A 15588-nucleotide genomic window follows, 5' to 3' on the forward strand; every position below is an offset into this window, starting at 1 on the left:
TTTGCATACAGGGCTTGCCTGGTGTCATGTTCATGAAAACCCATTTGCGTAAAGGACTTCCTAAGTATTTACAAGTTGTGCTGCTCTGACACAGCTTTATGTTTGCTGCCCTTGTTCCTTTAAATGTGATCCTTCTTTAAGGACAAAGGGGAATAATTTACTAATGACAGATGAGGAGCAAGGCAGCTTTTAGAAGCGTTCACTGTGATCCATAAAAAGAGAATTATTTCTGTTTTACAGAGTAATTTGATAAGGATTGATTTATTATTTACAAACGAGAGGACTAAGAAAGGAGACATAGGTGTAGATAAAGAATATACTGCCCCCCTCTCTCTTTCTCCTCAACCAAGGATTTGAAGGCCTGAACTGTGAAATCAACTTTGATGACTGCTCCTACGGCTTCTGTAAAAACAATTCGACGTGCTTAGACCTGGTTGCAGACTACGCTTGTGTTTGTCCTCCAGGCTTCATGGGTAAGGTATAACCCAAGCCTTTAAATGAAACAATAAATATTTAAAGACTCCATTATATCTTGCAAAATTAAAAGTAAATAAGTGCCCATAATGACATTTTATACACTGCCACACTGCTAATAAAAACAGAATAAGTAACACATTGCAATAACTCCCGTCAATTATATTCCTTAATCCTCTGATCATAAGATGAAAGTTGGAAATGCTGATGTTAAAGTTTCCGAGTTAATTAACAGGGATGTTAAAGCATACTCATGATTTTTTCATCACTAACTCACCTGGTAGGGGAAAAAATAGTAACTAGTTCAAGTACATACTACACTCAGACAAGTAATGGACACTCCACACATTAAAAAGCAGTGTTTTTTTGCGATGGTATTCTCTGGTACAAAGTACCACCACCTCTTATTTGTACTGCCCATGTCAACCATTTTGTGCTGGCACCCATGGCACGTTTATCAAGATATGACTACTGGCACCTCATTTTTACCTCCTGCTCCAAAGTACTTTGAATATAATTATTAGCTTCCATGCCCCACTCAGGATTGGGGTACAAAAAATGTGTTGATAATTGTTTCTAAGAAGAGTTTTCTGTTTTCTTCATGGATACATACATACATACTGTATACATCAGCTGATTAGGAATTGCTGATTGGTAATGTAGAAGTCCAAACAGCATCTACACAATATCCTGAAAATCTGAAGGCAGATTCTATTAAAAATGCACAAATGAGGACTTCCAACTTAAGGCCCTGTGTTTCAAGGACCTTCGAGAGGCGTCATATACTAAACTAAACAGTTAATTTCTCTATAAAGGATAAAGAGTTGAGCTACCAGTGAGTTGCATAAAATTAAAGGGAAAATCAATTATGGTTCAACAGCACAATTTTCTCTCCCTGTTAGAAATTAACCAAAGTGCCTTGTTTACATGAAATCAGAGGCATAATTTGCTGAAAGTTTCTCATCTGCAAATAATTAGCATGATTTCTTTAATTAGAACCAAAGCTTAAGAGTTGAAATCATCTGGAGAAAATGTGTTCATTCATCAACTAAGAATAAAATGAGATGAAATGAGACTTGTTCTTCCTTTTTGTGGTTGGTGTTTAGGGAATGCTACCAAGCTTTCTTATTTTCACATTTCAGTTCATGTCCTTTATTTTGAAAACAAGAAAATGAAAACAATGTTTCCACTTGAGACATAGTTATAATTTAATGCATTAAGGATTTCTTTAATGTCTTTTCTGATCATGATTGAGATAGAGAAAGGTAATAATAACAACCACTGCTACAATCACAAATTTTGTCCTCAGCTGAACAACAACAAAAACCCAGCCAAGTATTCTGTTTTTATGATTAAAACACAGGCTTAAAAGTCATTAAAACAGACTCATTTGGATTCATTCCTACTCTGGAGGGATCTATGAAGTCTATATTCACAAGTTAATCACATTCAGTTTCAATTCCCTCTATTTACTCACTCTGTAAAATGGGAATAATAGTGATTAGGCATTCAGGTCTTTTGCATATACATATAAGACTAAAGCATCTAAAACACCATAATTGTGTGATTTAGCCACTGTTATATGTCTTTTTTTAAAAGACCTGTATAGTTGGTCTGTTACTCCCATTTTACAGATTAAAATTAAGATTGACTGCTAGTGACTTGCAAATAGTTGCTTGATCCATAGCTGAGGAGATTCTAGGACCCAAGAAACTAAGCCTGCCACATTTCAAGCAGGTTTGTTTAAGAGTTTTATACCATTAAGCTTCTTGTTTTAAAAGCAATGAAAAAAAAGTATTTTATGCCAGAACTAGATGCAATTTACAGGCATGGCGGTCCATTCTGAAGGGATGAAGGCTGCCAGCTTTCAGAATGATAGGTACAGTGATTCTCCCACAAGCAGTGTCAGATTTACGTATAAGCTAAACAAGCTATAGCTTAGGGCCCCACTTTCTTGGTGCTCCCCCCCCAAAAAAAAAACAAAGGAAAAAAACCTGGATGTACATTTCCAGTTGTATTTCAGCTCAACAATTACTTTGATAAAAATACATATTTTGTTATGTGCAAATGGCTTTAGATACCTATTAGGTCCATAAATTACTATATAGCATATATTCAACACAAAAAACGGCAACAATTTGTTGTTGACAAAGGACAGCTGGACATATACAGTAAATGGCGCCATTAAATCCGGCCCTGCCCACAAGGGCAATATTTTGGGGTGGGTAAAATAAAGAACCACTTAACCTCTCTTAATAATTTGCTGGCAGTCAGTCTGAAAACTAGTGACATGAGGGAGGTGCCACTCAGTAAGTGGGTAATAGTAGGTTGGCAATGAGTAGCACAACTGGCAGCTCCGTAACTTAAGGGGCAAGCAGGCTTAGTTGAGTGGGGAAGAAAATACCAGTCATAAAGGGGGTAATGAATGACAACTATCCTAAAATCTAAAAGAATATGGTAATGCTTTGAACAAGCAGACTAAAACCTAGAGGAGGGAAAAAAGCAAACAAATCGAATTGAATAATAACTGAAACACGCATACAGCAGAAGCAGCAGGAGGGTGAACTCAAGAGAAGTTTGCACAGAGCTAAAGAAAAATAAGAGAAAACAAACAGGATGCCTAAATAACTAAAATAGGAATTTGTTTATTGGAAAAGAGAAAGTGATTGGAATAAAAAGGGACAAGTACATCATACATGAGACAATCCACAGCTGAAATGAGCGTGGCGGGGTTTGACCCCATACTAAGCTCTCTTCAAAGTTTGCAAACTGACGTGAGCATGGGAGGGAGGAGAAAGAAAACCTGGCAGACTGAAAACAAATTGATTTAAGATTTTGCTTTTAACTGTTTGTAATTGGTAAGGATGCCAGTAATCCAGCATCCTTCTAAATGCCCTGCTTTCCGTCAACATCCCTCCCACAAATCACTGTGTCCTGGGGAAAGAATTCACTGTGATAACCTAAACCTGACCATCAAAACAAAACATTCCCCCTCTCCACCTCCCAAACTCACTGTTTTTGTAAACTTTGTCCTATGGAAAGACCTTAACCACAAGTCCAGGTCTGGATGACATGGTAAGCCACACCTTACCTTACCTTGCCATGATGTATTGTGCCAAAAGGACTTGGGAGAAGCAAAGCAGGTATGAGCTCCTTCCCAGGAGTCATAACATTTGTGTGGACCTCGCTTGGCCATAGTTTGGCTCACCGTGATGTGCAAACCAGGCCAGTGTGGTTACTGTTACCTATCTCTGCAATATAATTTGAAATCTTACGACTTTAATGTGGCTTCACTCATGCATTCTGGAGGGTAGGGTGGAGTTGTTAATGGGAAATGCTGAGATTAATGGCAAGCCGTAAACTGGCTATGGAGGCTGTAAGAATGGTTATACCTGTGTTTTGAATGTAATATTACTTTAGTACTTCAGGTTTGCTATTGAGCTGCTGCTGAGCAAGGCTAGGATACCACTTACTACAGTGGTGCCCCACAAGACGAATGCCTCGCAAGACGGAAAACCCGCTAGACGAAAGGGTTTTCCGTTTTTCAATGCGCTTCGCAGGACGAATTTCTCTATGGGCTTGCTTCGCAAGACGAAAATGTCTTGCGATTCTTGCGATTTTTTCCCGCTCCCCACCCCCTTTTTCTAAGGCACTAAGCTGCTAATAGCCTTTTAGCAGCTAATCCGCTAATCCCTTAAGCCTTTAATAGCCGCTAAACCGCTGATAGCGCTAATCCGCTAATAGGGTTGCTTCGCAAGACGAAAAAACCGCTAGACGAAGAGACTCGCGGAACGGATTCTTTTCGTCTTGCGAGGCACCACTGTACTTGGAGATGGTGCAGCTAGTGGCCCAGTGTCCGCCATTTTGATATGCCAATAAGATCAGGCTGTTACTTGGTCTTCACTGGGGTCCTTCATTGCTTGCCAATGTGTTTAACTCCATAGAGACACTATACTAACTATAATTATATTGCAGCTAAAGGGATGTTATAATAACAACACAAAATATATTAGTAAATACTTTATTTGCTTCGTATAATCCTGCCTATAAAGATCTAATTTATTTAACTGCTGTCTGTGATCTATAAAAAAGCCAAAAACCTCTTTCCTTTAAAGCTGTCAGGCAGACATAAAATACAATGTTCCCAACCAGGAAAAGTTAAATTATGTAGTTGTCACTTGGATTATGAAGTAGCCTTTTTGCTATCCCAAACCCTACATGATTTATAGTTTTAACGTTTCATTTTCTTTTCTGTCAGACAAAAACTGCTCAATGGACATTGATGAATGTCCCTTCAAGCCCTGCAAAAATGGAGCCAGTTGCCATAATTTGATTGGCGAATTTTACTGTAACTGCTTGCCAGGTAGGTGCTCAGGTGTTACGTGGGTGAAGAGTTAAGACAAATGTTTGGGACAGAAATAGAACTAATTTCTTCAGATGCATTATTTTAGATTCAAATTTGCTTTGTACATGCCCCCGCCGCCCCCGCCCCCATCACCCACGCACAGAAGCTATACAAATGTTCCTGCAATGCACAGCACATTTATTATTAGGACAGCATCCTCTATTTTTATGAATTTGGTTGCAGACCATGTCGCTTGAATACCTATCTGAAAATGAGGTGTTGCATACTAATGAGGAGAGGTTATTTTATATGAAAATATCAACTGCATTCATAATAGATCCTGCAGGGTGTTCCAATTCTAAAACCTTTAAATATGATAATGCACTGATTTGCAGGACACAATTGTAGAAGAATTCTGTTGTTGTGCATAGGCTGTGCTGAAAAAAACAACCATCCATGCCCCTTAGCCTTGCGGGGCTTAGAAGGTTTAGTATGATGAATAGTGTTTTCATTTCTGTAGCTTCTTGCTTTATTTTTATTTTTTTAATGCCAGAAATTTGGTACTTCAGATTGCTTTAACTTGTTAATCACAATACCCACGGCCTTCTCTCTCCTCCTTTCCTTCCTTTTTTATACATTGATAAAAGTTAATACCATGTTTTGTTTGGTCATGCAGTGTTTTTTATTAACTCCCAATATATGGCACAAACTGGAAACTAAGGCCCCAATCCTAATTCTGCCATTGTACAAGCGAATCAGGATGAATGCTCAGTAAATAGGTCATCTGGAACCCCCAGGTTTGCAGTGGTAAGTGGTAACAGACTCAGCACACCAAGCAAATTGCAAGCACATTTGCAAAGCTAAGCAGGGTCCAGTATGGTTTCAAACTGGATGGGAAACAGCTTGTTGAGATTCCTGCATTGCAGTGGGTTGGACTAGATGACCCTCACGGTCCCTTCCAATTCTATGATTCTATTCAGTTGGCAACTCAAGGTATCCGATCTGGGTCTGCTGCCAAATGTCTGATTCAAGCCTACCTTAAATCGCATCATACCATGATATAAGGATACCAAAAAAATTTATACCTTGCCTATAACATACCCCTCAACTGTCCTTATTTGGCCAGGATGGCCAGATAGAATTCATTAAGCTCCCACTGTGCCTGCCTTCATCCTGGGGCGCCCTGATTCTCCCTGCAGCGGCCTTAGGAAGGAAGCATGAGAGCTCCTTCGCAAAGCCTAGTTAGCGATTACTAGGCTTTGGAAAGAAGATGGGTGGACTCTGGGACACTGTCAGAGCCCTCAAGCCTATTGCCCAAAGCAAGACAAGCCCCTCCTCTTGCTGCTTTGTTCAGGTGAATGAGAAGGGACTTGCCCAGCTGTCACAGCACCCCTCACCTGAGTATTTTAGAATTTTGTGTTGGACAAAATGCTTTTCGCTTGCAACTGGATGCGGTAGATGGGCATAGAATCATAGAATCATAGAGTTGGAAGAGACCACAAGGGCCATTGAGTCCAACCCGCTGCCAAGCAGGAAACACCATCAGAGCACTCCTGACATATGGTTGTCAAGCCTCTGCTTAAAGACCTCCAAAGAAGGAGACTCCACACAGTGGAGCTTTACTTAGATCTTTCAGGAAATTGATTGGAAGTCTTCTTGATTTTTCCAATTCTAACAGGAAAACATAATAGGAATTTCATAAAGTTTTATTTGTCCAGTATTTTTCCATTTCACTCCTTTACTGCCTCATTTGGGTTCCCTTCTCCTTTGGATATCCAGGACCATTAACTTTAAAACTCCTGAAAGAAAGTACCGCTCTCATTCTTCCGCCACCGGCCTGGGCAGTTCCCAAGCTGAACAAGTTCTGTGCATTTCTCAAGCCTTGGGGCCATTGCTTCAATAAGGCGTGCTGCAATGCAGGGTCATTCTAGAGGTGAACTCCTGCCCTGGAAAGACAACCTTCCTCCCCTCCCGCTGCATCCACTACGCAAGCAGGAAGCAGGTGTCTGCAAAAAAGTGCAAATTGCTCAGTGGACTCAAGCAAGTGAGCTATACCATAAATGTCCCCATTTCCATCTGAAAAAATGTTGGAAGGTATGCTATAAATGCCTTCAACATTCCAGGTTTATATTTTTTTAAAAAAACACCCATGTAAAGTATAATGTGTATTATTTTTTTAAAGTTTCGCAACCAGTAAATAAGGGGAAAAAAACTATGAAGTTATCTCCCACGCATCAGTTAATGTGTATATTCATGATCTAGACAAGGCAGCAAGCAGTGAAGTAGGATTTGCATATCCGACACAGCTCTTATAGGTTGTTTTGGCCTACAGAGGACTGACTGGTTTTCAGAAGTAAACAATGCTAGTGGAATGGGCAAATTGATTTCAAAGCTGACTAATGCAAAGTAACGCACATTGGGGAATTATCGCCCATCCCATAGTCATAGTCTTTTTTTTCTTTTTGCTTCAAAACCGGAGTATTGTATTGCAAAGAACAAGGCTTGCACTATCCTCTAAGGTCTATTTTGCTGTTTCTCATTATCACTCTTTTCCAAGACTGCAATCCTGCACACAGTCCTGCACATTGACCTCAGCGTGATATAAGAAGCCGAGCTGTGTGCAGAATTCCAGGCCGAGAGGCACAAAGCATTTATAACCTCAATACACATTTTGATACTGCTCAGCATTTCTTCTGCTTCTTCAAGCATTTCTCTGAACACCTTGGGCAGGATTCACCTAATGTCAGCAAAAGCCTTGTTTCCCCCACTCTTCTCCACCTGTGTGCCCGCCTCCCAGGGTTGTCAGGAAAACATTAAGGTGGGTAGAGAGGGATGAATGTTCCATCTGGCGAGTTCCAATGTTTGTGCACTGGCTTCACTTGGTTTAGCTATGTTCTACCTCAGGGATGAGGGACCTTTTGTACCTCCAGAGCCTCATTCATTCCCTTCTGGATATTCTTCCAAGGTCCACATGCCAGTGGTGGCTGGGGCTAGGAGCAAAAGTGGGTGAATGAATTTACATGCTGCCTTTGTACAGTAGGAGGGACGTGGGTAGCGCTGTGGTCTAAACCACAGAGCCTAGCGCTTGCCAATCAGAAGGTCGGCGGTTCGAATCCCCACAACAGGGTGAGCTCCCATTGCTCGGTCCCTGCTCCTGCCAACTTAGCAGTTTGAAAGCACATCAAAGTGCAAGTAGTTAAATAGGTACCACTCCGGCGGGAAGGTAAACATCGTTTCTGTGCAGTGCTCTGGTTCACCAGAAGTAGCTTAGTCATGCTGGCCACATGACCCAAAAGCTGTGCCAGCTCCCTCGGCCAGTAAAGCAAGATGAGCACCGCAACCCCAGAGTTGTCCGCGACTGGACCTAACGGTCAAGGGTCCCCTTTACCTTTTTGTACAGTAGGCAAGTTTCTGCAAACACTCGCACGCCTCTCCTTATCCTCCATTGAGGCAAACAAGGAATTGTCAGAGTTCAAGGACACATTCTAGCAAAGGCATGCAAGGAGGGTATAGAGCAGAGCATGTGAGGAGGGTGGCTTTGGATGGTGTGTGGCCTGGGGGAAGTCCCCAGGGCAAGATAAAGGGGCCTAGAGGGCCACATTTGGACCTCTGTCCTGAGGTTCCACAACCCTGTTGTACACATTTCTCAATATAGTTTTGGCTTTTAAAATTGGTATATATTGCTTACACACATCATGGCAATAAATTACCAGCCACCAAAAGCTGGGCTTAAAAAGTCTTCATCAAATGACTTAGAAAGTGTGCCCAAAATGGTACCATTCGAGTCTAGAGTAAACTATGCAATGCCTCATGTACATTGAAATGAAGTTTCCTATCATCTCTCAGCAGGACACATCACAGTGTAGGAGAGGCAAGTGTACCAGACTCTGACGAGCATTTGGGGACCTGTGGAGCTTGTTGATGACCCATGATTGGAGATCAAGTTTGTTGTGGTGGTTAGAGAGTGAGATTAGGGACTTGAAGACTAGGATTCAAATTCACACTTGGCCATGAAGCTCACTAGGTGATATTGGGCCAGCCACTGCCTTTTAGCCTAACCTACTTCCTACAGTTGCTGTGAGGATTAAATAAGAATAATCATATGCCACCATGAGCTTGGAGGAAAGGTGGGATGTGAATGTAGTAATCAAAATAAAAATGATTCTAGTGTATGGCCTTTGAACAGGGTGACCACAATCCAACATAGTTAAGTCGTCAGAAGTCAATGTTCTGCTGTAGCACCCTGCTTGTGGTTAACGCTTAGCTGGAATGAAATATTCAACGCAGCAATAGAGAAATTAAAATAATAATTTATTTGTCAGACAAATAAATGATTGGCACAGTGGTATATTTACCAAAAGCTCTGCACCACCCCAGCCCTGGTGGCCAGCACTTATATTCCCTCAGCCCAGCCTCCTTACTCCTCCTTTGGCTGCCTCTGTCCAATCAGCCTGGTTGAAATTCCTATTGGCTGTTTGCTAGAACCAATCATAAATGATACACCCATTTCCTATTACCTTTTATGGGAGACAAAGAGCTATATTTCCTTCTATCAATATCTTACATTTGCCTTGACAAGCCATCTTAAATATCAGATCACCCTATGCCCTTTGCTCTTCTGCTCTTTGCTCTTCTGCCCTTGGCAACAGGGGCAAATGGCTAAAACAGATGGCTCATGGTTTCAAATTTTGTCATATAAACAGAGGTCTTGGGTTCACCTTCTCACACACCATCAATGAAATAAGAATCTAATATAAGTTGTTGCTATTAGCTCTTTGCCTTTTAACCTTCTCAGGATACCTTAAACCATGTTTGATGGGAGGCACTATTTACCAACTCTAATTAATGTTTTTGCAGCTTGGATTGTATTCTGTAAATTGTATGACCTTTGTTCCCAGCTTTTGCTCCTTTTTGCAACTTTGAGGTACTGCAATAAATCAATGAGGGGCCCTTGTTCAGGAGAATAAACAAAAGGCTCTCAGCCAGGTGGTTTCTGCCTGGCCTGGAGCAAGCATTTGGAGCAAGCATCTACAAATATATTTTTAAGCTTATTTTAAAATACAGATCTTTGATCAGATGCCTCATTCCCCCCTTTCAAGCTCAAGGACCTTCATCCCAAGTGTCCTTGATAGCTTGACCTTCATCATGTTCCTGAGGTAAAGCTCTGTATAGGGCCATGATATGAGGTAGAGTTTCATTTGAAATCATCTTGCTAATTGTACTTCTAAAACATGAAAAGATACATGGCACCATACATAAAACCATGACTACTACCGTCAAGAAAAACAAGCAAGACAATAGTATCCCTTTGAGTCCTGCAACATTTGGTAACCAATTGGTGAGCCATCCCATATCCCATCCTTCCCATGTTTGTACTGGGACATGTGCTATACTCTCCATCTTTGTGGCCAACACACGGATTGCCTCACCATTATCAGAAATGTTAAAGCAACAGGCATTCCCTGTCAAGTTCAAGACTCCACATAGGCCTCCCTGCCTGGCAAGTACATAATCCATTCCCAATTTTAGCTGAAAAATGGCGGCTCTACTTTCATCCAACTGTTGTGCAATTAGTCTCAAACTCTGGGCCGTTGCATTGGTTACAAGTTCCACTACTGCTTGCAATCGAATTATTCTGTTTAGATTATAAATAGGATCCCGTGCCCCTTGTATCAGCTCATCAGGATTCCAGGAGGCAGGATCATAATAGGCTATAATGCGCTCTGGTGGCCAATCGTTAGTATCGCTCCAACTCTGGGTACTTCCTCCTGCTATATGAGAAATATCAGCATTTCTTCGTGTACGTTTGACTGAACTAGTGGGCATAACCCACATTGGTGGTAATACCCATCCCAGGAAACAAGTCCCACTCCATTTAGAAGGGAGTTGCTTGTATGCCCATTCTCCACATATCCACCACAACCATCGGGTCTGAGGTTTTTGGAACGTGGAGTGCATAAGGCGAAATATCACAAGGGGTAAAGAGTTCACAATACAGTATGTTAGATTGCCTTTTGCTGTCACAGTTTTGTTCCACACCATTTTCCATGCATGAATAAAAGGAGGTGCACAGGGCAAGGTATTCCGAGTTCGATAGGAAGTACCGTCTGCCCAGGTTTGATTATTCTTAATATAATTCCAAGTATAGTGGCAACGAGAAGAGCCTACCATGGTAGAATCAGCTGCATCTGATGATTTATGTACACAGAATTCCCCTTGTACAGGTATAACTCGTATTGGTTTAGGTGAGTTCCATCCAGGGAAATTCTGTACTTCTGTTTGATATGGCATTTCGCTTACCATACCAATGGCATTTAATGGTATCGGTAATAAGGGCATACCTCCCTCTGAATCATCTGGCCCAAGAGAGCAAACAAGGCAATTAGTCTTATTTGTAGCATTGGCTACCATTTCAGCTAAGCCTACCCACATATTGTGGTCATGGCGGAATCCATATTTAGCAAATTTGGTCAGATTCAAGGACCCTTCCCCTTCCCAAGGGATCAGGATTAATAATAAAATCATGTTGATGTCTAGTATATGCATTCCTCCCACAAAAGATTACCTTATTGTGATAGCAAAAAAATATTAGCCCCAATATAATTCCCCCAGTGACAGAAATGGGAAACCACCAAGACCAAAACATATATCCCGAGGATCCCCAATGAGTAATATCCCTGATAATTGTTCCACAAGGGGGGGGGCAGTCAATCAATTTGTATAAGAGAATCTTCCCGTTCACAATCGCTGGTTTAGACGCTCCTCAAGCTTCAGGCGTGCGCAGGTCAGCCAGCTTCCAGGTTGTGGCTGCAGCAGGCCGGTCGTCTCAATGTTGCCCGTGACCTAGCCCGTTCCCCGTAGGGCTAGATACAGGGGTTTTTGGAGAGAGTCAGTTTTAAAGGATTAGAGGGGTCACCTTTGCACGTCCAACTGCCTTCGGACTTCTTCAAACGGGAGTGATGAATCCAGGGGGTCACCTCAGCTACCTTCACCGCTGTTGGAGTAGAGAGCAAGACGGTGTAAGGCCCACGCCACTTAGGTGCAAGTGGATCACGTTTCCACTCTTTCACCCATAGCTATCGCCAGCCTGGAACTGATGAATCGGCTCGGCAATGCTGCACGGCATGCGCTGAGGGCCCACCTGTTAAGAGAAACAAACAAACAAACAAACAAAACACGGGAGAGAGATTGCACTTGTCCCTGTGTCACATGGTCTCCTATTTGAGGTCAGCTGGAATATCCCGAACAAAGGAGGGTGGCCTCCCATACAGGAACTCAAAAGGTGACAACTTAAGTCTTTTTGTGGGTGCGCACCCTTCTGATTTCTGAATTTTCTTACGAATGTCAGAAGCGCACTGGGCCACAAAAGTAGCAGTAATCATTCTGCTGTTTTCAGGGGCTTCAGGGTCAAAAGGAGTCTATATACGATAGACTTCCTGCAGCCTCTTAAAAAGTCTCTCGGCCAAAAGTAGAACATTTGATTTCTATTCTACTTCTGAGACTTTAGACATATTAGTGGGCTTCTGGCATGCCCTGCGGATACCTTGCACAAGCGTCTGGCGGTAGGTAGTAAGCCTGGCCAGGTGAATTGCATTGTTTGGATCCCAATTAGGATCTTCCAAGGGGAAGTTTGTCCTGGAGATGACAAATATTTCCCACTCTGGCCTGCTCATGCAAATATATCTGTGCTTTTTCAATTCATTAGACCCATAGTCGTGAATGGAATGTATTGGAGGGTCGAAGTTCGAGGTGGCCATGGTCCGGGTTGCCCGTTAACCAGCACAGGCTCCTCAAGTGCATCAAATACTCTTCTAAGAGGGGCTACTACGTGACCTTTCTCTTCACTTTGCTCTAGGGGCCTCAAATCATAGGGGATGGTATCTGTCCCAAGGCGTTCTTTTAGCAGCTTTATACGCCTGGCTGTATTGCTTGCTGACCGTTCAAGGTCTCCCTGTAACTTCTGTAATAATTCTCTAGGACTTGGACGTACAGGGGTTTGGGGTGGGCAATCAGTTGTTCCACTAAAGGAGACTGTAGATGGAGTTCTACTGGGACTCACAGGTGGAACAACCACTTCTGCTTGGGCTTTATTATAGGACTCCAATGCCTCCTGAAGATATTTATCATAATCTATCAAGGAATCAAGGTCTGTGACTTCAGCTCCATTACTCATTCCACTTTCTTGCCTTGGGGTTGCAACTGGTGGAGTGTTTGGATTAGGCTCCCCCCGACGTGGAGCATAGGGTGGAGGTGAAAGCACCTCTTCCTCTGGTCCCTCAAAAATGGGTTTGAGTTTATTTGGCAAGATTCCTTTCCTAGCTTCGGCTTTTACAGCCAATAATTTGCATTGTTGGACTTTGCATTCCCTTATCCATGGAGGATTATTATTTAATGTGCTCAGCCAAGAGTCTATATATGAAAATTGTTCTGGGCACCCTCCAGTTTCTTTGGTGATGTTAGACCAAAGTTTGCTTGCTAAATTTATATCAAAAGTTCCTTGAGACGGCTATGCAGTATTTTGTTTCGGCCAGTCTAATTCACATAACGTTCTCAAGCGCTCTGGGGTCATTTTGACACCATAAGCTCCTGAGAAGGCTTTCTTAAAATTATTTAACATACATTCAAGAGGTGTATTTCCCCCCTTTGAACCTCCAACTCCCATTGTATGGCCCTGTGAAGTATCCACTCAGTCACTCACACACTCGCTTCGTGGGGTTCCTTGCCCAGTGAAGTCGCCTTACTGGGAAACGAAGTACTACCCACTCCACACTCAGGTCAGCTACAAATAGTACTTTCTCACACATACAATGCACTGGATACTTCACCACACTCTACCTCCCAATATTTCCCTTTTCCTCCACCAGACCAGCATCTGATGTACCCAGCCACCTAGCGTACTCAGTTCCCCTTAACTGAGACGCAGAAGTTTGATCAAGACTTCTCTTCCTCCCAATTAATTGGAGGGCCACAATCCCTTTTGTGCACTTACCCTTAGCTGGTTCCCTGTTAATTTCTCTGGTTCCCCCCGGTTCCGTCGCCGTTCAGTGAGCAGGGTAGTAGACAGACGAGACTGCTGCGTTCCCCTGGAAAAAAGTTCCAGTGCGCGCTGGGTAGACAGTGAGTGTCCTCCCTCTGGTACCCTGCCCACTAAGGCGAAGGGGCTGCGTTCCAGCAGACCACTTATCCGAGTCACAGAGGCACCATAAAATGTAGCACCCTGCTTGTGGTTAACGCTTAGCTGGAATGAAATATTCAACGCAGCAATAGAGAAATTAAAATAATAATTTATTTGTCAGACAAATAAATGATTGGCACAGTGGTATATTTACCAAAAGCTCTGCACCACCCCAGCCCTGGTGGCCAGCACTTATATTCCCTCAGCCCAGCCTCCTTACTCCTCCTTTGGCTGCCTCTGTCCAATCAGCCTGGTTGAAATTCCTATTGGCTGTTTGCTAGAACCAATCATAAATGATACACCCATTTCCTATTACCTTTTATGGGAGACAAAGAGCTATATTTCCTTCTATCAATATCTTACATTTGCCTTGACAAGCCATCTTAAATATCAGATCACCCTATGCCCTTTGCTCTTCTGCTCTTTGCTCTTCTGCCCTTGGCAACAGGGGCAAATGGCTAAAACAGATGGCTCATGGTTTCAAATTTTGTCATATAAACAGAGGTCTTGGGTTCACCTTCTCACACACCATCAATGAAATAAGAATCTAATATAAGTTGTTGCTATTAGCTCTTTGCCTTTTAACCTTCTCAGGATACCTTAAACCATGTTTGATGGGAGGCACTATTTACCAACTCTAATTAATGTTTTTGCAGCTTGGATTGTTTTCTGTAAATTGTATGACCTTTGTTCCCAGCTTTTGCTCCTTTTTGCAACTTTGAGGTACTGCAATAAATCAATGAGGGGCCCTTGTTCAGGAGAATAAACAAAAGGCTCTCAGCCAGGTGGTTTCTGCCTGGCCTGGAGCAAGCATTTGGAGCAAGCATCTACAAATATATTTTTAAGCTTATTTTAAAATACAGATCTTTGATCAGATGCCTCACTGCTAGCAGGGAGTAATTCTAAATGGCAGCCAACATCCAAATGTCAACAAAGATCACACCCTCCTCAGGGACCCTTGTGCCAAGTTTGGTAATACTTTGATACAAGTGGCATATAAACTTTATGAAACAAACAGACAGACATCTATAGACTGTATGCTTCCAGGACTGTATGCAGTCCTTCTCAGGAATCCTACATGTTTGCATAGAAACAAGTCCCATTGAGTTCAGAGAAGTTTATTCTTCATTAAGTGGGCATGAGATTGCAGCCCGAATGAATTTATTCACAGCTATTCCTTTCTTCAGCACACAGCACTTGTAGCAATTTTCCAGGTGTTCTGAAAATCAGTTGATAATGTTGTCTCAGCTCTTTTTATCCTTCAAAGTCATTTTTTTGTACGAAACCTCATAATGTTTGTTTTCAGTGCCATTCTCCCAGAAAATGTGTAGTGTGGAATGGTTCATAAATCTAATTCATGGCACATTTTCAAAATGCATACAGCCCTATAAAAGCAGTTAAAATAGCAATAGTCTAGAAACAGGGGAATAGTATATGCTTGGTATTAGAAACCTGGATGTTCTAATGAAAATCTCTGTTAGTCACTCATGCAGTCATTTTATTGTTCAGAGTGGTTGGCAGACCTATTCCTATGCATCATCACAGCTGCCCCATGCGACAAATCATTGCCCCCTTTACAGATAGGGAATGGAAG

General features: G+C 42.2%; 1 protein-coding gene across 5 annotated transcripts in view; it reads left to right on the top strand.

The window, feature by feature from the left end:
- Window positions 1–344: 344 nt before the first annotated feature.
- Window positions 345–15588, top strand: part of EYS (eyes shut homolog) — a 456551-nt gene continuing 441307 nt past the window's right edge. The window contains exons 1-2 of one of the 5 annotated variants that reach the window (XM_083431300.1): window positions 345–473; window positions 4733–4837. In XM_083431300.1, the coding sequence (XP_083287426.1) occupies window positions 470–473; window positions 4733–4837 (109 nt within the window). In that variant the 5' untranslated portion in view covers window positions 345–469. Of the gene's footprint in view, window positions 474–4732; window positions 4838–6825; window positions 6914–8746; window positions 8947–14936; window positions 15101–15138; window positions 15209–15588 lie in introns of those variants that run through there. The other 4 variants (XM_083431295.1, XM_083431298.1, XM_083431299.1 and 1 more) reach the window with 4 other exon arrangements.

This window comes from Podarcis tiliguerta (genome assembly GCF_965153285.1).
Source record: "Podarcis tiliguerta genome assembly, chromosome: 3".
Lineage (NCBI taxonomy): Eukaryota > Metazoa > Chordata > Lepidosauria > Squamata > Lacertidae > Podarcis > Podarcis tiliguerta.